General features: G+C 41.1%; 3 protein-coding genes across 3 annotated transcripts in view; all 3 read right to left on the bottom strand.

Moving 5' to 3' along the window:
• Nucleotides 1–587: 587 nt before the first annotated feature.
• Nucleotides 588–4,948, bottom strand: LOC306975158 (glutathione synthetase-like; the record flags this gene model as incomplete). Its single annotated transcript, XM_079572577.1, has 11 exons — nt 588–711; nt 778–964; nt 1,152–1,233; nt 1,303–1,497; nt 2,551–2,620; nt 2,728–2,784; nt 3,132–3,248; nt 3,344–3,483; nt 3,687–3,762; nt 4,031–4,176; nt 4,829–4,948. 11 exons carry the CDS (start codon nt 4,946–4,948, stop codon nt 588–590), a joined length of 1,314 nt encoding a protein of 437 aa, XP_079428703.1.
• Nucleotides 4,949–5,665: 717 nt separating this feature from the next.
• Nucleotides 5,666–11,542, bottom strand: lrp11 (low density lipoprotein receptor-related protein 11). The gene is made up of 9 exons (XM_079572029.1): nt 10,778–11,542; nt 9,704–9,861; nt 8,920–9,061; nt 8,724–8,849; nt 8,466–8,648; nt 7,014–7,181; nt 6,860–6,916; nt 6,628–6,717; nt 5,666–6,324 (listed from the first exon to the last, which is right to left on the bottom strand). Exons 1-9 carry the CDS (start codon nt 11,346–11,348, stop codon nt 6,170–6,172), a joined length of 1,650 nt encoding a protein of 549 aa, XP_079428155.1. The 5' UTR covers nt 11,349–11,542; the 3' UTR covers nt 5,666–6,169.
• A 204-nt stretch (nt 11,543–11,746) lies between these two features.
• Nucleotides 11,747–22,125, bottom strand: part of map3k5 (mitogen-activated protein kinase kinase kinase 5) — a 55,884-nt gene continuing 45,505 nt past the window's right edge. Inside the window, exons 21-30 of the mRNA XM_079571979.1 lie at nt 21,691–21,708; nt 20,974–21,151; nt 19,455–19,623; nt 19,180–19,365; nt 18,616–18,721; nt 17,731–17,998; nt 17,391–17,503; nt 16,851–16,972; nt 16,686–16,762; nt 11,747–12,788 (exon numbers count right to left, since the gene is read on the bottom strand). Of these exons, the coding sequence (XP_079428105.1) occupies nt 12,728–12,788; nt 16,686–16,762; nt 16,851–16,972; nt 17,391–17,503; nt 17,731–17,998; nt 18,616–18,721; nt 19,180–19,365; nt 19,455–19,623; nt 20,974–21,151; nt 21,691–21,708 (1,298 nt within the window). The 3' untranslated portion in view covers nt 11,747–12,727. The remainder of the gene's footprint in view (nt 12,789–16,685; nt 16,763–16,850; nt 16,973–17,390; nt 17,504–17,730; nt 17,999–18,615; nt 18,722–19,179; nt 19,366–19,454; nt 19,624–20,973; nt 21,152–21,690; nt 21,709–22,125) is intronic.

Genomic DNA, 22,125 nt, shown 5'->3' with positions numbered 1-22,125 from the left:
ACATTCTCTCACCTCTGGTCCCTGACCCACAGTTTGGGAACCGCTGATTTAAAACTAACTGAAACCTGCAGCTGACGGTTATTTCTGTCTGACCACTGAGAATTAGCCTGTGAGTAGCCCAACTCGCTTTAGACTGTGCGCATTCAAAGAACCAGAGTCACTGTAAGTAACTGCCCGTAATAACATGTTGATTAATCAGTGAAACAACACCTTAGTTTGACTGAGATGTGGGGCCCTTGCCGCTGCGGGGGCCCTACGCTACTTGCATAGTTTGCCTATAGGAAAAAAACGGCTCTGCTTCCAGTCATGGGTTTAAGCATTCCTTTGATGTTCGTTTATGGGACGTTTTTGTTGAGTATTGGACTCAAGAAAGAAAAGTGTGACAATCAGCCCCTGTGTCCCCGACTAGTTGCTAAACGTTGCTCCAATGAAAGTAAAAATTGCAATCACATTATTATATTAGTTAAAGTAATGAAGAATGTGTTATATCATCCCTGGTTCAGTCCTTAAATCCACGTTTACCACAAATAAATATGTACTGCAGTTCATATCAGATAGGAATTTAGCATTGACAAAGAAGTCGTCTTTTAGAAAAGGAGGGGGTTGTCCAGGCCAGCGAATCCTGCCATAGTCCCTCCGTCTGGGTGTGCTGCCATTTTGGTCCGAAGCAGATGACCCACCGACTCGTTCATCACCATATGCCCTCCATGTCTGGAAACAGACACACATGTACTGCCTATAAAGTTATTATATAACAGGACTTTGTTGACTGAATACCTGACATACACTCCATACACTCCCAGCTCACTGAGGCAGTCTGTGATGGTGGGGGGACTGCCTGGTTTCACCAAAATGTTGGGTGAAGGGGTGGAGTGGATTTTGTCCATTAGAATGTAGGCTGATCTCTCTTCACCCGTTGCCTCCTTCAGCACTTTACAAATGTCTGATCCATAAATGTTGCTCCCTGTTATATTATTCAACATTATCAGCCAGTGGTATGGGAAATATAAATCATGTTAATAGTAATGAATGTTGTGAGTCTGTGAGTCAAGCAAACAATATCTTCATGAATATATTTCCCACACTGTCTCACAGAAATCAATCCAGGACTTTCTTACTGTGAGGCTAAAGCACCACGCCCTGTGTCATACCTCCTCCCTCTCTCTGAGGCTTCAGGACAAAGCGCTCTGGAGCTGCTGATGCCATTTCAACTGTTCGGTCTCCCTCTGGACCCTGGACAAGAAGACCAAATGTCATGGCAAAATTATGATTATTATTTTTGAAGCACAGTATTACGCTCACCATGTCCAGAGAATAGAGACCTGTGAATGTTGTGCGGATCTGCTCCACCACATTGGGCTGCTCTGGGAAGAACTTCTCCAGAACTCCAGGCTGGGATAACACCTGCTGAATCTTCTTGGTTCCAGCTAAATGTGTGGCGATATCCGGACACTTTACAGCTCGAGAGCGCTCCATCATGAGCCGAGTCTCCCAGTCCTACAACACATGTAATGGAAATATTTACAATCTCATGCAGCACATTTTCAGGAAAATTCAACATAATTTAAGAGCAACTACAAGCCTACATTGAAAGTGATTAAAGAATATGGTATATGGATTTTGATACATTTTTGATGATTAACTAAAAAGTATATATAACTGTGTTCAGTGTAGCATGTAGGATGTTTTGAAGTTCCTGTCACAATCACATTATTTTGTGATACAAAATGATTCTTTATTCTTTAGAAAAGCAGAATGATCCCCACATTTTGGATGGTCAGATCCTATTAAACCTCCCTAACTTATTTTTATTGGGTTCAAATGAAGGTATGTTGTAGCCTGGCTAACGCCAGACTAAAATCACAAGTGATATTTAGTCTGGGGACCACCAATTCATTTTCTCGTAGGAGAGGTGTGGTTTATGATCGTCCATAGCCGTTTATTAGGCGCTATGAATGTCTATCATGCGTCTGCACGTAGCCACTGCCAATCTTATCATCGTATCCGATGACGTATGATGAACCCGCTGTAAACTTTCGAACTAAACTATTTAGAACAGGGCCTAAAGCTTGATCGATAAATAGCGTCGCGTCTGCTGCTGTCATGTTTGATCCGTCCCTCCTCGTTCTGTGATTGGTTCCCAAATCCATGCGAAAATTTCGGCCATGGTCCCCAGGCTGCTGTGCAGTTCGAAATGATTCGAGCGCACACAGCAGTCTGGCGTTAGCCAGGTTAGGTATGTTGTGTATTTGTGTCCTAAATATTCAGCATAATACAATCCGGGTCATCATACAGTATCTCTCTAGTCAAAGGCCATTGATTTAATCATTTAATGTTTCTTAATTTAGAGTCTCCATCACTTATGATTTCTGAAAAGATATTATTATTATTATTGCCTCACCATTTTACCGGCAAATTATATTCCTACTATAAAAATACTGAAATGTGCAACAGTCTCTTTGTTAAGACATTAGAGGTAGGCTACCTATGTAAAAATCACAGATATTTTGTTGTGTTATACAAAACACATTAGCAGACAAGTTGTGTTACCTCTTCAGAAGTGTAATGCTGAGGATCATAGCCATGTCTAAAGTACACCACTGCAACTTCCTTCCCATCACTGCAAAACAAATGCTGCTTCTCTAGTCAGTCAGTTGTGTTAAACACTCAAAGCCTGTATTGACCTGTTCTTTGGACAGATACAGCATGGATCAACAACATGCTTACACAAACAGTCTGTCGTCTTGATCCAGAAATCCATTTGCCAACACATCTTTGAAACGCCTTCGCATCATGGGAAGTTTCCTAAAAGAATGCACCCAAATCACCCCCCCCCCCCCCCCCCCAAGAAAAAAAACAAACATAAACAGTTATGGTTTTATAACACAATAAGTGGATAAAATATGAAATGTGTTTACAATTTTAACAGTTCCAACTGCAGACACCGCTGATCAAAGACATTTCTCTCATCTTCTGTTATCAACATCAGAAGTACAGCTCTGGAAATGAAAAGAGCTGTCAGTAGAAAAAAAAAGTTCTTTCTTTCTTTTATTTGTTTGTTTATTGTGTTTTTTATGCAACGACAAAAACGGTTGCTGTCACATATTTTTCATTGTGTGATTACAATGTACCTCGTTGAGCCGTACAGCTCCCAGGCTTTGGCCAAAGCCTTGGCCTGACCTGCTCCGGGATTGTTGTCAATCACACGTTGATACTCGGCATGTCGACCAGCGACACACAGAATACTCCTTTGTAACAAAGACATAATTATTACTGCAAGGCCAATACCAAGCACACTGTGTTATTTTGGTTGGATTAAATCATGAGGTGTGTCTTGACATACTTGTGCACTTTGACAATGGTTGATGACAGGCCTCCTAAACCAGCTGCAATAGTGTTGATTTCTACCTGCTTGAGAGATGGTTTCCCATGCTGAGTTTGGTCCAACATGTAGTCAGAGCGATTAAGGCCCAGGACAACAGTCTGAAAGGCAAAGTGGGTTTCAGCACTGGCTACATGAGCGAGCAGGTTACAAGTGCAAGCATCCTCAAACTGTAGATTGTGATCTCCAAGTAGCTCTTGACAAATAATACATAAGTCTTAATACATGATACAATACAATACAACACCAACCTAATCAGGAATCCATAGATCTCCAGAGTTGAGCGAGAAAAGGTAAAACTTACTGGAGACTTTCCTTCTTTCAGGATTTGTTTGTGAATCCTGAACAGCTGTGCAGTGAAGCTGTCCACTTGTACAGTGCTGCAAAATACAGTGAATGACATCATTGCATTTTTCATCATTAATTGTCTTGAACTTATAACTTACCTACCGGGCTGACCAAGCAGCTTCATAGGGAGAGCCTAGCTTTTTGTTCAAATGTTTAAAAATTGTATTGGAAATTTAAATACAAGTCTCAGTTAAAACAATGACTTTTCGATTTATTTACAGTCGCCAAGTTTCTTTTCTAATTTCCCCCAGGTCAGTTTCTGCTTAGTGCCCCATAATGGTTTGGGCTGGCCCTTCTTACCTGGCCAAAGCTTCTTCCAGGAAGTCTGTGTCCTGGCTGACTCTATCCACTAGAATGTTAAAGTGTTTTTGGACCTCCATAGCCTGGAAGTATGCAGCTCTATGCAGTGGCGTTGGGAAAAGGGTGAATGGAAGATGAGTCACCAACTGCAAAAACAAAGAAAACATCTTGGGCAATAGTAACTGCATTTTCTGTAAAGTTTGCTCTTTTTATTCTCCATGAGCCCTACATCAGTGTCAGCACTGAATGTACCAATGAAACTCTGTGAGGGACAGTTAATGTATAATGACAAATAAAACACCTTGACCTTTACCTTACCTTTATGAAATGCAGCTCTACAGGCTATGACAGATAGAATCAAAACATGCCACTGCAGCGCTCTGTGTTAAATAGCAGGGCTTTAAAACCATTAAAATGTGATTAAAATGTGATCAAATATTACTAATTAATATCTTTCTGTATGGTGGCCTAGTCTTTGATTTATTTCTCATAATTCAAAACAGAATAAGATGTGAACAAAATCTGATATGGTCCATTTTTGATTTGGATTAAAATGGTCCTATAGCCGGTGAATGCACTATGAAACTAACGTCAGAGTTGGCTCTTTTGTTATTAGCCTATTCTTGACAGAATGTAGCATTTAAAGCCTTCTCTCCACTTCACCCACCACCCAGTAAGACCTTCTACATTTGAAAACTTTTAGAATGTATTCTGACTTAAAATATATAACCTACCCCAACCTATAACTTCTTCTGAATGAAAGTCTTGTTCCCATGTGACTAGACACTCAGTTCTTACCTTTGAGTTTTTAGGCTCCTTCGGCCGGATGAGTAAACCATGCAGACAAGCTGCATCTCCTGCAAATGTGACCAAGTCTTCCACCAGGGCTGTGTTGGTCATCTCCTCCTGAGCATACATTTGGATTCAATAACTGAATCCAATTTGTACAATATCTGTGGATGAAATGGATCTGTCTTTACTGCCCCTTCCTTTACGAATAATGCACATGCACAGTCTTATCATTTGAAGTCAACAGTCACACCTTCATATCCTCCTACTATCATCTACTACCATGCGCGTCACATACTCACAGTCAAAGTTATTGAAGAGCCGGTTCTTTTTGAGCATGTATCGACACACACCCTGTCGTTTTATTTGACAATGTTAGCCAAGATAAATTTGCTGTTAACATTTATTTTACCTTATCAAGTACCTGCAGTAGTTACTACTACTGTAGGTCTAAGTAACTAGAAAGTAACTTGTCTCAGCTCAAATAAAATATATAAACTAGTGTTGCTGATGACACCGATACTGAATGAGAGCAAAACAAAAATACTTTATTTAAAATCAACTTTAACAGACTGAAGTTTGAGGAAAAGTACAATTGCATTTGTTACATTTACAATAGAAACGAAAAACAAAATAGCCTCTGTTTGGTTAGATATGCTTTTGAAAAACAAAAATGAACCCAAAATACTTTATACGCAGTCTCAAAATGGACTTAAAGTGCACCTGAGCAGGCACTTTCCTTTTCAAATGAAATGAGTACAGTAAAGGTAAATACTGCAATGGAATAGTGCCACCTATTGGTAGAACTATATAAACTGTGGAAAATTTAACATCGCAAGGATTTTGGGCTCTTGGTCAGGACCTAGCTTGTGCATCTTACTTTAGGGTGTTCATGGATACTTTTGGGCCATTAGAGTGAAAATGTCTAGAAAGCTAGGCATCAAGAAATATGCTTAGACTGAATTAGAGCATTTCCAAAAGCTCTTGTGATATCCTCCCAACAATATGCCCCGATCATAATATTTTGCCTGAAGTGAAAGTTCAAGATCCCATAACATTTTGGAAGATAAGTCTGATTTTTTCCCCATCTCAAATAGAAAAATAAAAGCAATTCATTAAGACACATGGACATAATTATATTGATAGGAATAGGATATTGTATTCAAAGGCAGCCATCTTACCTGGATAATGCGCAAAATTGTTCATGAAACAAATGTACAAAATGTCTTAAACATAAATCAATGTCCTGGTATGCTGAAACAAAGAGTGCAAATTGAATACCAGTTGACAATCAGTATTTGCGGCCGCAGTAGAAGAAGTAGCAGTAGTAGGTGGTGGTAGATCTGAGAGCTATAGGTACATGCCGTTGATGAGGTAGTCTGACTCCTCGGTGGTGAGGGGCCGGGCCTTTTTCAGTTTGTGTCGGACCAGTTTGAGACGGCAGCCGATCATGAGCAGCAGCAGAGCCGTGATGAGGATGCCCAGGGCCAGAGGGAGGATGGCGCCTGCACAGAGGAACACGCAGTTGGATGTAAGGAGCATGTGTACGGGAATAAAGACAGAATAATAACTAATAACTAATAACTAAAATGTTTATGTTTGGAAAGCTCAGTGATATGAAAACTGCACAGTGAGCCAGTGAAGCAAATATAATTTTTCTGATGGCTTCTTCTCATGATTTACCTGAATACTGCTTGAATTTAATATATAATGTAACACTGTTGTCTATTGTTGGACTGTGTGGCCAATGATAAAACTGATGTTTGCCCCACGAAGGCTTGGTAGTTTTGTGAGCAAAGTGGACATGCCTGATTCGGGCGCAGGGTGACCTCCTCTGAGCACAGGTTTAGAGAAGGCCTTCTCGCTCTCCGTTTGACTCGGAGACACTTTGGGAGCAGCTTTGACAGAGAGAAAACAGAGAATATTCATGTAAAAAGTGACATTTAAACAGAAGACTTACTGTATAGTAGTAGTAGTTGTTTAAAGCTAATGTAAGTCTAAGGGCGAGGTTTGTACAGTATTTTCATGTACAGTATTTACCTATTTCTGTCTGTTTGGTCACTGGTGGAGCCACAGTCGCTGGTTTGAAGGATGGAGCTAAAAAGACAAAAACATGATATACACTTTAATAATATGTATTCAGAGTATAGATACTGACTGAGGTGAGTAATAAAAAACAACAACATTGTCTTACATTTCTGGATGCACTCTGTGACACAATCTGACTCCTGCAGGAAATTATTGTGGTTGCCCTGACACCCTCCGTACAGGAAGTGCTTGCACTCTCCAGCGTCGCGGTCATAGTACCAGCGCGGGAACGTGCCTTTACAGGGTCCCACTACAGGGGCTGAGGAGCACGGGTCTGGAATAGAAATGCAGACTTTTTTACATACTTATCAAGGTACAGTCATTGTGTTATACATAGTATATACTGTATATATAACAACGTCGACAACCTACTATGTCTACTACCTACTAGCACGTCGATAACCTTTTGTGTACATTCCAAGTATTCAACATACGCAAGAGTCTGTTGAAATTAAAGGCAAACTCCTGAGAATGCAAGCCAGTCTGTTGATGTGTTCACTGACACTGGAAAAAGCCATTTTCCCCTCTGCGTTTCTGATTCAGGATCAGATGGCAGCGACCACAGAAGCCCTTTGTCCAACGCTCACATCTTTTCCCCTGAAACTAAAGAGGCAACAGCGAGGCCAGGCTTTGAGCCCAGCTTTGAGCTCGCCTGCAGGGCTCCATCTGTTTTCAATGTGGGGGACTTCTTTCAATAAGACTGTTTGCTTTATATTGAAACAAAGATAGCCAATAGAATTTGAATATATGCAGACATCAACAAAATACAGTATTGCTGGGTTGCAGGTTCTAGAATGTGATGATGTCATCGGACCCAACTGGGGGCAGGGGCCAATTTTTCCTATTAATTCCACTTTCACAAGTTGTAGCAAAAAAGAAATTGTATGAATTACAAAAATGATCATTAATATCAGTCACTGGGTCCATGATCTCTCTGTACAAGACCAAAGATTTCCTCAAAAACAAAATAATTTTTCCTCTATATAATAGTATAGGCCTTCAGAATGCTGTGATGTCACCTGCAACCCAGCAATTACTGTATTGTTGAGATAAAAAACGATACTACAGTCCACTAATATAAATACTGAATAATATAAACACCTTTTCCTGCCACTGGACTCGACTCGCATCTATCATGGACAACACCTCTCACCCCCTGCATCAGCCTGTAGAGGAGCTTGCTCACTTTGATATTTTGATCTAATTTGATCTATTTCTATATATACCTTTATTCTACTATTACTACTTATTTGCACCTCACTGTGAGTTCTTAGCTGCCGTAACAGGCGAATTTCCCCATTGTGAGATTGATTTAGTCTTGTCTGTTTTTTTCTTGCCACATAAAACCACATACAACATTTAGTTTCCCATCTGGGGCTATAATTTAAAAAAAAAATGCAAACTAGATGACAAATGACTTGCTGTTTCATTTTAAAAATGAGAATAAATGTATTCATATTGTTATACTAAAATGAAGAACATGCATCTTTCTGAAAACACGCTTGTATTTATAATAAGTTACCACATTTATTTTGGTCATTTCAAACCGTACCTTGACCTTGACTGTCGGCTGCGTTCTGTTGTTTGTTGGCTGGTAGACTCTTGCTCCTGTCCTGAGGTGGGACGATGCTCTCCACAGTTTTCCTCTGTCCCGTCTGCTCCTCTGTGCCTGTCTGGGTCACCAATCGACGCGGGCTGGGCATGTCCATGGAGTGGGACACCGACTTTCTGTTGCCATCAACTAAAAACAAAAACTTCTTTAGTCCTAATGTTTCTTAGAGTGGATATTTAAACTGAGCTGTTTCTCCTCCCTCACAGTTGGGGCAGAAGTCTTCGTCCGAGCGGTCAGGACAGTGCTGTTTCCCGTCGCAGGCGTAGGTGATGTCGATACAGCAGCCATCGTCACACTTGAACTGGTAGTTGGAACAATGGCCCGTGCACACTATTGTAAACAAACCCAGATGCGTTAAGTCTATGCTGTGTTACAAAGCGATGTGGATATTGAGATGTACCTTCAGGCTCGTGTTTGGGGGCCAGCACGGTCACAGAGACGTTATCAGAGCTCTTTTGCCCCACTGTATCCGTCACTGTCATCTGGAAGGTGTACACGCCCTCCTGTAGTCCACTGACTTTCAACAGGCCTGGGTGGGTCACCTGCCAATCGAACACAACACAATTCATTCCTTTGCAAAAAACAAAACGCCCTTTTTCACCATAGTGATATTACAAGGCATTATTAGCACTGATCTTGTTTGGGAAGAGGTGGGACTTTGGGCTGAGAACTGTTGCTGATTGGATCAAGAACACTTGTTTACATGTACGATACTAAAGCAATTAAATGGTTGAAACAATTATTTAGGTGGGTTACTTAACTTTTTGAAGAAATTTTACTTCTTAGAGTAGTTTTATCATACAGTACTTTTTACTTCCAAAATGATAATGTATCTGTACTCTTACATAAAAAATAATTGTTATTTTTTCCACTGTGAGTAAATATGTAATTGACTTTTATAAAATGGTGGCCCTTTATCTATTGAAAAGGGTTTCAGTGCAATAGTAAATGCTGCTTCTTCGGCTCTAAACACAGCCTTGTTTACCCGTAGATCAGATAATGTCTGAACAGTGAACTGAGGCAGGTGCACATGTAATTAGCCCCATCTCATTGAACACAGCAAGGCATTATGGGTACAAGAGACCTACTGACTACACAAACACATGTGTAACCTGAGACTACTCTATCACGACTGAACCTGTTTGAATGTCTCAGCCTTGGTTTAGCTCCACTCCAGTCCTGACCTTCATGTTGATGGCTGTGTCCCCTCTGACCAGTGTCCACTCGTAGCGGCTGATCCCTTGGTCATCCACGCTGTCCCGCCCGTCCAGGACAGCCCAGTCTGTGGGCAGTAGGATCACCACGTCCTGCCCAGCGTCACTGCGCGGGGGCTCATCTATTTCTGCGAGGAAGGACAATAACATGACTGCGCTGTAATGAAGCACTTTGGTCTTTTAGTTGTACATGGGGGAGTTACTTTAGATGAATCTCTTAACCCCCGCCTTAACCAAGTGCATATTTTCCAGTGCAGCTTTACCCAAATCTAAAAGCTGACAGCCTATTGGCCAGTGTAACGCCTCATTTGAAAGCTAAGACCCACAAAACTCATGTAAAAAAATATTTTTCTTTGCGTAAAACACATTGGGTACAAGAAACTTTGGTGGCCCGCTTGACAAAAATGGTTGGAAACCATAAAGGACTGTTGCTATAGTTTTTGAATTTTACCCTTAAGAGGTAATAATTAACTGGCTGCAAATGCTTGAAGGCTACAGGCATAAGGTATGTAGCTAGTTTTGGTGGAAAATAGTTGGAAAAATGACCTTTTTCCACCATGTATTCCTTATTTAATCCTTCAGTTCTCAAACTGTAAATGCTAAGAAGAAACTGATGTTTGCTGAGCTTTTTCTCTTTGCCTGTTTAATACCATGACTTACTTTCGAATTAAGTGTCCCCCTTGTCCTGCCCTGAGAAAATAAAATCTGCTCACAAATGTTGCTTTCCATGTGTTTCTAAAGCTCCAGATAAGGCTGCACCTCCTTGATAAAAGGAGAAATGCATTGGACTTTGTGACAGGGTTAGAATACATTTAAGCAAGAATTGTGGACGCACATACTGTACATCTAGTAGTAGATACAGTATGATATAGATGTACAGTATGTACATCAGCTAAAATATTCTTTGTTTGTGGTATGCAACTAAATATTGGTTATCATGGTTATCATTTTTATGGTATTTTTTATAAATAGCGCACAGGCATCTTTTAGTCTTTATCCTACTTGAGTTGTCGGATAGACTTCTAGGCATCATTTCTATCTTGCCTTGTGCGTCCTCCTCGTCCTCCCCGGGCCTCCTGGAAGTGCTGCCGGTCAGAGCAGACAGGTGTCCCCGAGTGGTGTTGATGTTTACGCGGGTGTAGGAGGAAAAGCCCTCCTGCGGAGCGAAGGCGCACACGTTTCTGCCCCTGTAGGTGCAGTTGAACAGGAAACACAGACTCTCTCCGGCCTGGCTCGGGTCCTCCTGCACCACGGCCACAGTGCAGTGTGGCTGGGAGCAGCAGGCGTGCAGACAGTCCCTCCAGGTGTACACTCTGTCCGGGGCGAGCAGGAAGGTGGCGCCCTGCTCGATGGACTGCCTGGTCCGGATGATGCGCTTCTCTGCGGCGTCGTAGTCCCCCACACAGGAGTCCGTCACTTCGCCGCCGCCTCTGACTCGGCTGTACTCCTGCTCCTGCTGTAACTGCTTACGAAACTCATCCAAAAGCTCCTCGACGCCGGAGATTTTAGATTTTATATCCGAGATTTGCGCAGACCGCGCGTCGACGCGGTGTAGGCCCATCAGCAGGAAGAGTCCGGCCAGCGACAGCAGCCGGTGATGCTGAAGCAGGGCCATTTTGTTTACGCACTGAAGCAGCGTGTCCCTCCGCCTCCAGCACAAGTCCAACACATCAGTTACACACACCTTTCTATCTAAATTTGAAAAACAAAATAAAAATACAGGCCTGTGTTGTTAATCAGAGCGGAGGAGGCGACTCTTCCTGCGCTGACGATGCTGAAAATCTGAGGTTGTCATGGTGAGGAGGGAGGGACAGTCTGAAGACGGGCTGCTGACGTCACAGATGGAGGTAAAGGAGCGAGGAGAACCCCTCCAAATCAGGCCTTCGCCTATACGCAGTAAAGTATTTTGGAGAGCGGCCAAAAATACACCATGACTGTTTTACGTAAATTAACATCTTCCAAACCATTCTTTTACATGAACACGAACACAACAGGATTAGGTTGGGATGGGCATTTTTATTTATTTACACGCTTTTTCAGTTTGATACAAAACAATGCACAGATTTCTTCTAAACATCACAATGTGGTCAAAATGTAAAGGCTTCTCCAGGATGATCAATATTTTTGCATGACATAAACATGCTCAAATCACGGCATGAGCAAGATACCAACAAAACACGCGTGTAAATGGAGAAGTAAAATGGCTTCAACATTTCCATATGATTGAGACACTTTACAAATATTTAATTACACAAATTAATGTTCACATGGTTGTTAATCAGGGAGCATAATCAATACATTGTCAAGAAACAAAAGTTGTTCACATAAAATATTACAGAGTATATTTACATAATGATGCAAAATACAAAATGTTCGTTTTGCATGTGTGACAAAATTAAATAAGTTGTAAATAAAAGACCATGTGTCAGGATCCTTCAGATTAAATAAAATAAAATAATGTAGTGAAAACGTAATGACAACGTAGGCGTGCACTGATCAGCCATTACATTATGACCTCTGCTAAATACTGATCGTCCCTTGATCGTGGCACGTGAATTATGTAGACCTGTGCTTGGAATCGCTGAAAAGCGGCTGGTTCAGTAATGACTGCCTTAAAACTGTTATATTCATCATGTGGGTCCAAACGCCATGGCTGATCAGTGTGTAAGTCCTATCTCAGGCTTGTTAAATACCGTCAGTCCCACAGTTTTGTAAACATTTTGTAAAGACACGAGTTTGTGCTGTCACTAAATATAGTTCTGTAACAAGAATCTGCCATAACAAAAATACATCTGCACTTTAATATATCTTTAAAATGACCTCTTTTTTCTTCTTTAAACAGTAAAATACTCCAAAGCGGGTTCTCAGTAAAGTTAGGAGGCCGCACAGACAAGCTCGTCCAGTCTTTTTGTTTCGTTTTTTTCTGATTGACTGATTATATATTGAGGTAAAGAGGATGAGCTGCTCTGATGGTGTCCCCAACAAAGTAAGGCTTCAGGAGGGCTTCTGTCTGTGCTCTGTGATGGCCTTCCACAGTCTGCACAGGATCCCGCCTCTGGGAAAGATGGAGAGATTCGTTATTTCTTTACCTGTGTGTGCCCATAGCACTAGGTGTGTGTTTGATTACAGGGATGATATTTTAAAGTAAAATAATTCAACTTTAAAGCGATAGAACAACTACATTTCTGTATGTTCCACCTGCTTCTTCTGTAAAAAAAAAAAAAACCCAGAAAAACCACAATGTGATGTTGTGTCATTTATGACCGCTAGAGGGCGAAATTCGCTTGGCTTACAAACAGTAAGTGCAGCAAACACTGGATCTGATCACATTTTTTATGTTTATTTATTGCAAGTTATTGAGTCTAACTATAATTAAAGAAAATAATCTGATATAACAAATAATATTTCGTTATTTAAGTAACACCGTGACAATAAAACAAAAACACAATTGCACAATATTTACATGTGTTCTGCAGGACAGGAAAGGGGTGGAGGGGGTCAATAATTAACAATAAAAATAACAAAGAGGGATGGTATTTTCCTGTCTTGAATATCTGAGTGTGAATGTGTCTGTAAGGCTGCCTTCATGTAATCTGGTAAAGATGATCCTTTTCAGTAGTGAAGCGGAAATTACGAGTGCATTGTGTTCAAGTGCTTCTGTGTTGTAGTAAAGTAAAACATAAAAAAGAAACACACACACACACCAATACACTATACACTAATACATCTACGTGAGACAGTAATCTACAAACTGCTGAACTACTGCTTGTTTGTATCCACTTTGATCGAAAAAAACATATAAAGTTTGGCTCTGTTTATTTTTTACATGACAATAAGTGGAAAAAGAGACAATATTAAAATTGAGAAGCTAAAAAGCTAAAAGCTTCATAACAATCAGCTTTACGACATAAAAAATAATTTTGCTGCTCGCTGTTGTGTTGAAAGGTCAAAGGTGATCTCATCTAGGGAACTCGGGCATCAAAATTATCTCCCAGTTTTCTACTCGGCAAGTGGTATTCACCATAATTACGAGAGCACATGAATGCATCATCAGTATGATGTGTAAGTGTGTGTGTGTGCATATTCTAAACTAAAATGTAGCTCAATATCATTGATGCTGTTGCTGACCTCAATACATGCGGGATAGTATAGCGTCATTACCCACTCCTTATATTTAAATATATTTTCTAGTTTTTATTTGTTATTAATATGATCAATATTAGAATCACTACCAATATTACCAATAATTATTTTGTGTACGTTTTTTTTTCTGTGTCCTGATCTGTGTGTTGCCAGAAGAGGTTGCCCTCCAAGCATCAGTCCACCTCCTGCTTTGCCTTTTTTAGTTTGTGTTCACCGAAATAGGATTATTTGAGTCCTGGTTCATTAAAAGAAGCCAGACGATCTGTTGGCAGGGTATATTTTTTTTATTATACAATTGTGTTAATAGGGGGGTGAGTGATCATCTGGGTGTAGATTAAAACGTGTATGTGGCTGTAGAGTATTGTTGAGTGGGTATGTGGTTGTATTTAGAGCAGGGGTGTCAAACATACGGCCCGCGGGCCGGATGATTTAATCCGGCCCCTGCCCTGTAGAGCATAAATTCCAGAGTATGTAAAAAAAAAAAAAAGTAAGTCTCTAGCCCATTCCTGTGCGGAGTTATGAATTTTTAAAGAATAACCAGAATGCTCATTCTAGCCACTAGGGGGCATTAAATTTAAAAAAAGGATAGAGTTCCACACGTGTCCAGCAGAGGGCACTGACATAATAAGAGCTCAGGATATTATATATATTATATTATACACATTATATAGCCATGTGGTAAATGGACAGTCTGCCCCAGGGCGGCTGTGGCTTCAATAAAAGTTTACCACCACCAAGTGAATGAATAATGACTACTGCACTTTCAGGAACTTGTGACACAGGCTGTCAAGTTGGGGCTTTGATCAAATCACAGCTTATTATTATTCATTTATTGGAAACATTTTCTCTATTATATGTGGCCCGCGACCCGCCATGGGAGCTGAATTTCGGCCCGCGACCCAAAATGAGTTGACACCCCTGATTTAGAGTTATAGGAACGTATGTGGCATTCTATTTTTTTATGGACTGTTTATGTAGTGAATGCAGGGAGCCCAGGTTCTGTTAAAGGACGTGATGTCATCATGATCTACTGTCATTTGGGAGAGTGAAGTGTGTTGAAGAAGCAAGTTGGTCCACTGTGTTATGTTTATTGATTGTTTTGACCCCCAGTTCTGCAGAAAAACCCTCTTGGTGATAATTAGAGCTGTCAATAAGCTGTGTTATAAGAATGACTTTATGTTGAATGAGGAGGTTAGTATTAGTTGTCACAAACGTGTGTGCGTAATCCGTGTACCTTTCGATCATTAGTTATTCCGTTTCAAAATAAAATCAGAAAAACAACATTTCCATTTGTTTTTTTGTTTTTTTCCCTTTCTAAACTTGAATTAGAAAAAGAAATCTTGTATACGTCAATGTCAGTGTGTTTGTTTTGATTCTAGTTGTTTTTAATTCCCTCCAAAATGATGACGTTACTATTATTTCGTTTTATTATTGTTTTCGACACCGGAAGTGAGAAGAGACCTCAGCTCAGAGCCGCTCCTACACTTGTTTGGAAAGTTTTATGCAGATACTTTTTAAAAATTGGGCAACACATGCAGAGATCAGAGATGCTTTATATTATTACATATTTTTAATTATGCATTACATTATACATTATTACCACGGAGGGAATGGTTGTTCAGAAATATCCGTGAGGAGATTCTGCTTGGAAAACGACCTTAAAAAGCTGGGCAGACACTGTGCGTCTCTGTCATACAGGGGGCTACGAGCCACGAATAGCTGCTCACGACGAACGTACGAGTGAAAATCGCACGGTCACAAGGTTTTCAAACATGTTTGATATTTTTTGCAAGTCGTGCGGTCCTGGCCCTGTGGCAGCGACACTGAAGCCGGCGGAAAGCAGCGCGAACACGGGGAAATGCAGCTGCAGGCGCCGGGAGGAGAGGGCACATGCGTTATTATAGAGGGGGGGGGGGGGGGGCACCAGCTCTCCCGGGCCATGGGAGAGAAAAAGGCGCGTGGAGTCCGTGAGTGAGGCGGGTGCAGTCGCCCCGACACTCACATCTTCCTCCTGTTCGCTCAGCTCCGCTCTTGGGCGCCTCCGAAGCGACATCACCGCCCACTGCCTCCTCCTCCGCCCCGGTCACCTCAGCTGCTGCTGCTGCTGCTCCACGAGGAGCTCAAAGTGAGCCGTAACGAGTTTGAGAAATAAAAGTCCTAATGACATAATAAACAACGGTTACAGAGGAGATCGCGTTGAAGCTCGACCTCTTTTGCTTAAGTTTGTTTTTGTTTCCCTCTTGCGCGAGGGAGAGAGAGGCAGAGAGAAAGTTACTCATCATTTCCAGCAGCAAATCAAACCGAAGCAGAAGTGAACAAAATAACGGAAGTTGTTTTAGCAGAGTTTGTTTCCACTGCATTGCAAAGAAATGGGTCAATATTTTATTTAGAATTTTTTGCCTTTCCAATTTAATTTAGAAAATGGAAATACAATAAAACAACCACATAATTAGTTTTTCTGATTTTATTTTGAAACGGAATAACTAATGATCGAAAGGTACACGGATTGTGCGTGATGCATTCAAATCTGTGTTCCATTTTTCTGTTTTTTATAACAGATAATTATAATTCAATGGCAAATAACTGAGTAATTATGTGTGTTCGGAATACAACCAATTAACTGTTTTATTTTTTTGTTGCTTTGAAACACTTGCACACATGATGTTGTGTGTATGAATGAATAAAACATGCTCTTTCAGAAAAAGTTGTACTTCTGTATTTGTGATGCATGGAGGGGCATGTCTGCTTTTTATGGCCCCAATATGTTGAAGTGAAACTGTTGCCACACACTCATGTCACTTTAGTTTACCTCAGTCTTAAACTCTTCAGATCATCTCTGGTCACATCAAGGAGGATGTCATTCAGTGTGTACTGCTCGTTCACGATCTGCAACATCAGACCGCATTAATGGCTCCAGTAAAATAATTGAAATAAACATACTGTAGCCGCATTTCAAAATAAAAGCCCATCTCACCTTGTCTATGGAGTCCTGGTCGGCCCCCGAAAGCCGCAGCCATTTGGTCAGCTCCGTGTCTTGCTGTATCTCAGCGTTGTGGCTTTTTGGTCCCTCCTGCGCGTCCGAGGATGTGGTCACATCTGAGAGAGAAGAGCGCTTTTATTTTCTGAACCACTTCCTATTTTACAAACCAGACCACAAAAACTCAATAGTAGGACAACAGTGTGCTGCATTGACCAAGCCCTGATGTTCTTTAGATGTGCTGCTTCTAACCCATTCATCTTTTAAATCATGTGAATCACATTTTTGAAATTTGATGAATCATGATTAATTGCGCTTTGATGTAATGATTAATAAGCCTTCATAAAACGCCCTAGGTTAACAACAGGATAACAATACACAGCCTAGCCTTGTGTTCTGTAAAGTAGTTTGTTGAAACGTTTTGCTAAATGACTTCCAACAGCACGCTCAGGGTTCAACTTGGCAACTCCTCCGCGCACATAAACATGAAGACAGATTGAGTTTCCACAACTGTGCTCTCGTATGTACAATAGCTACCTGTGGGCTCTGATCTCAGCTTGAGGAGTCGTATCTCCTGCTCTCTCTCCTCCAGCACCTGTTGAAGTATGGCCTGGTACTCTCGCTCCTTCTCCAGTAACTGCTCCAGCAACCTGCACAGCAGAAAGCACACGTATTGATTATGGCTTTATCTTTAAAACCCAGACAAATCAGTGTTTCAAAATTCTCTCCACAGAACTATTTCTTTTGTAGTACAGTAAGATCCGTTTCCCTCCATAGACATCAATTTAAGTTCTAAAAACAGAATATGAATGCAGAGTAGCCTAAAAGCAGGTTTCTAAGCCTTCTAAAGTATTGTCGACTTTAAGGTTTTTTTTACCTGTTGGTCTCCAGTTTCATCCGGCCCAGCTCCATGCTGACTGAGCGCTGGGCGGCGTGGGACTCGTGTGACATCGTAGAGCTGAGGGTGCTAACTCCAGAGGTCACCACGGTGTCGTCGTTAGGGGCGATGGTGTCGTCGTTGGGGGCGACTGGACCGTCACGGCTCTGATGGTGGGACTGGGACCGGCCCGGCACAGGGTCATCCTCTACATCGTCCTGGTCCGCAGGATCACTCTCTGACGCCAGGCTGAAGTGAGGCCTCAGCTCTGTACAGGCAAAAAGAGACTCACTAACATGGACAAGGATTCTTTACACAGACCAGGCTCGGGTTCTGTTGCCAAGCTACTTCTATCCAATGGAAATGAAAACCAATCATTTCAATATTCTACTTTTTTTTTTTTTCCATTTACTAGCATTTTATCAACTGGGAAATTATTAAGATAATAGATGAACTCTTTTACTGCTTTGGCAAATATTCCAAGACATTTTGATAATTCCTTTATTGAAAGTCTGTTGACCTTTTCTTTTATTTGTTGCTTTGATGGCCTGTCTGTGAAAGATAATAACAGACTGAACCACAGAGTGAATGTATGCAGTAAGATCTCTGGTGTGCAATATGTCACCCCACATTTTTTATTTTTTATTTTTCATCTTGTGTCCTGATGCAATTGCAGTTCATGATGTGTTGAATGTAATGAACATTTGTATGTACCTTTGTCTCATATTATTCATTCAACAATATAATATAAAATTCTTCTTTAAACGACATCATATGAAGGCCTGTTATTAGAACACCCTCCACTCAGATGTGTTTCTCTCCACAGACCCATATTGAGCAGCTAATGTATTTAGCCCTGCTTTGCCCCTGAGGCCTGGACTTTACCTGGCACCAGGATAGTGATGGCGGTCTGCACTGCTTTACGGATGATGTTGTCCAGAGCGAACATCCAGTGAGGCTTGATGTTGTGGTTTCTCAACACTTTGTTCACCTAAAGATCAGAGGAATATTTATCAGGAAAGTTGCATTTCATAATTCCTGAGCTTGTTTTGGCGACATCAGCAACGGAAGGATTGTTTATTTGTATAATAACAGATACAGTGGGAAAAAAAAGTATTTGGTCAGTTTCACATAGACATTCTATTGGATTTTGACCAAATACTTTTTTTCCCCACTGTATAGACAGACATAAATGTGTTCTCTACCGGTAGTTATTTATTGTTTGCTGTATGTTGTCTGAGCAACAGGGGGCGCTCTAGATGCACACATTTACATTATTAAGTGCACATCATAAAAAGCCAATTGCTCTCTTATGCCATCTCCACCTGCAATTTACTTCCAGATGACTCAGTTGTGTCAGAATAGATTAAAATACAAGGTTATTTCAATTTAATAACACGCCTATTGTTATAAATTGCTATAAGAGCGGGTATAAAAGCGGAAACTTACAGCGTCCTGGAAGCCGAAAAGAACCACCTGCAGCTGACTGATTGCCGTGCTGTCAAAGTCCAGCTCCAGCTTGAGTTGAGACAATGTGCTGGCGATGATTTTCCTGTCCGCCATCCGCACAAAGTCTGCCAAACTGGACACCAGGGTGGAGATGTTCTGTGGCTTCAGTTTGGTCTCCTCTGATCCCTAAGGATGAGACAACGCGTGCCGTTAAAGCATCACCAGTAACTGAATATAACGCACTGTTGTGTATATGAATGCCGAGCTTGCTCTACCTGTGTGAGCGCGTCCATTAGGTTGGCCACCACTTTGTCCCGGTCCTCAGTAAGAATGTGGTGCAGCGTGGCCCTCCTCTCGCTGTCCTTTCGGAGCAGGAAGAAGCCCGAGTCTTTCTCATCGGGAGAGGGAGGGGCGCTGTGGTCCTCGAAATTCTCCACGGGAATGCTGGACAAAAATGTTCATACACATAATTTCAATGGACCCATGCAAATGCCCGATACGCGTTTTCATTCAGAATTTCTTTCATTGCTCCTCTCTCTGACAGAAGCCAGGCTGCCAATCTGCACACCTTCCAAAACCACCAACCACTCATTTTCACATCATCTATCATTTTGTCCAGGTAATGCAGCTAATGCTGTATCAGGCTCATGAACAGTAAATGACCCATTACCTGCCATTTGCACTATGTGGTTATTCACCTCACACCTGCAGCTTTCAGTGCATTATTAAATCAAACATTCAGGCCGCTGTGTGTCACAACATGTATATTGTGTGTATTTAGCTATTTTGTTTAGTTTAGCTAATTTTACTTAATTATTACTAGTTAATGTTACATGTTGCATAATAGCCAACAACAACAATTTCCTAGTTTGTGAATGTACCTTTACTCACAATGGCAATAAAATCTATTCCAATTTTTTAAAGCAGAACTAAGTAACTCATGTCCCTAGAGACCATAAGCGCCACTGCAGGTGTCATAGCATGTTGCGTTTTTTTTACTCATTAATTGTCTGTGAGAGCAAATACTACGCTGACAGAAAAGACCAAGGGAGAGAGGGATATTGTACATCCAAATACACAATGGACATAATTTCTTCACCCAAACTTGGCTGTAAATACTGTTTAAGTGGCGCTAACCCGCAGTTAGCTTTGCCTGTGAGCCTGTTAGCTTCTTCTTCGTGATTCTACTAGTGTGTATTGAGGCCTCCGACCTGTAAGCAGCGAAGTTGCAATTGTGGTTTTCTGGCAGAGACACCAGGGGGAGATGAAAGACCCTCCCAATCCCATTAACACTTGTATTACCCCCAGAAGGACTACAACAATGATTTATTAAGGTAAACAAGTTACTTCAGAGCAGGGTTCTTTACTTTTTTCCCCACATGAGCTTCTTTTACAAAATAATCTGATTCTTATGCTTTGAGGATACTTCATTTATATACCACTGATAGATAGTTCACAGAAAGGGATCAATCATGTTTTCTCATTTATATACACTGCCTGGCTCCCCTCAAAAATCTGTCTCTCTAATCTATGGTCTATCTAAAGTCCATCACACATTGTTTGTGTGAAAATGATTTCTCATGCTCCCTGAACCTCTCATTGTCATCTCCGTGTTGCTGAACCTAGACCTGACCAACTGTAACAACCCCAGATCATAAAAGTTCGACTTGTGTTGGGTCAGAAAGTATATTTTAGAAGATACAAAACATTAGGTTTTGCTTATTCAAGTCCAGTTTTGAACTAAAACACAGCTGTCCGCCTTTGTGCATTGCGTGCTGCCGGTGTTTAACACACCTGAGAAAAAGGGAGCGCGGGCCCTTGACGTCCCTCTCGCTGAAGCACTTGGCGCTGGGTTTGAAGTTGAAGGGGTTGGTGTGGAGGTCGTTGTCAGGGGAGACGGAGCCGTATTCGCTGCTGCTGCTGGTGTCCTCCACCACCACGGGCACCGGCAGAGAGATACTGCGCAGGTACTCTGAAGCACACAGTATAACTATGATTGACTGCACTGGGATGAGTCGGCTGTTCATGTGAAGGGTCTGAATAATCATGTCACTGTGTATTTTTTTCCCTCAGATTTTTCTTTTTGAAAGGAGAAGATAATCCATTGTATTAAGTCTGAAAACAGGCACAAGGCAGTTTGGTACAAATGTTCTACATGGGCTTAAACCCTGCTTAATATTGGATAATGATGAAACAGATGTAACTACTTTTGACAGATAGAGCTGAGTCATGACATTGAAGAGGACTGACTTAAAAAGAGCGAAAACAACACAAAAAGCCGTTAAATCCCTGAGCTACTGGAAGCAGAACCCAGAAAGAGGAAGCACTAAAGAAACAAACAGAACACTGAAATATCATTTGGCAATTCCATGAAAATGAAAAACGTTGTTGTGCAATATGTTTCTTAGAAAAGGTAATGTGTGAGGCAGCAGGTGACTACAGGCAAAAATATGATTAGATTAGATTTTGAGTCTGTTCTGTAGCTGTCTGAATAAACAGAAAGCACCTTACCTGACCCAGATGAAGGAGCTGGAAAAGGGACAAAAACAACAAAGACATGTGTGAGCAAAGTACAACGTCTTGCAACAGTTTCCTGGAATCATGACGCGGCAGCCTTTTCTTCCATGACTTTCGCTTTCTTTTGCAACTAAATCAGGAAATATACTGGAAATGTGCCATTATATGTTTGATATTTAGAGAAAAAAAAAAAAAAGATTGGCGAGAAGCAACTTCAGTAATGGGTCAATGTGGCGTCAACTCAAATCATCGTACTGGATGTGTTCATTTGGTTACAAAAGATAGAAATGTTGCAAAATACTACTTACTGGAAGAACAACTGTACTACTTAATTTCCAGCAGTTTTGATTTTTTCGAGATATGAATAATTGAATGAACTGCCAATTTAACAGGCTGAGGACAAATGAAACCCGATTCATTAAATGTACT

The sequence above is a fragment of the Gobius niger genome (assembly GCF_951799975.1).
Source record: "Gobius niger genome assembly, chromosome: 15".
In the NCBI taxonomy this organism is placed as follows: Eukaryota; Metazoa; Chordata; class Actinopteri; order Gobiiformes; family Gobiidae; genus Gobius; species Gobius niger.
This window is presented reverse-complemented; position numbering and strand designations above follow the sequence as displayed.

Excerpts from the sequence above, each read along its gene's own strand:
- lrp11 (XM_079572029.1), bottom strand. The coding sequence starts at position 11,348 with ATGGCCCTGCTTCAGCATCACCGGCTGCTGTCGCTGGCCGGACTCTTC. Across the intron at positions 8,850-8,919 it reads CCCCAAACACGAGCCTGAAG|TGTGCACGGGCCATTGTTCC; the intron begins GTACATCTCAAT and ends TGTTTACAATAG. Across the intron at positions 7,182-8,465 it reads GAACGCAGCCGACAGTCAAG|ACCCGTGCTCCTCAGCCCCT; the intron begins GTCAAGGTACGG and ends TTTCTATTCCAG.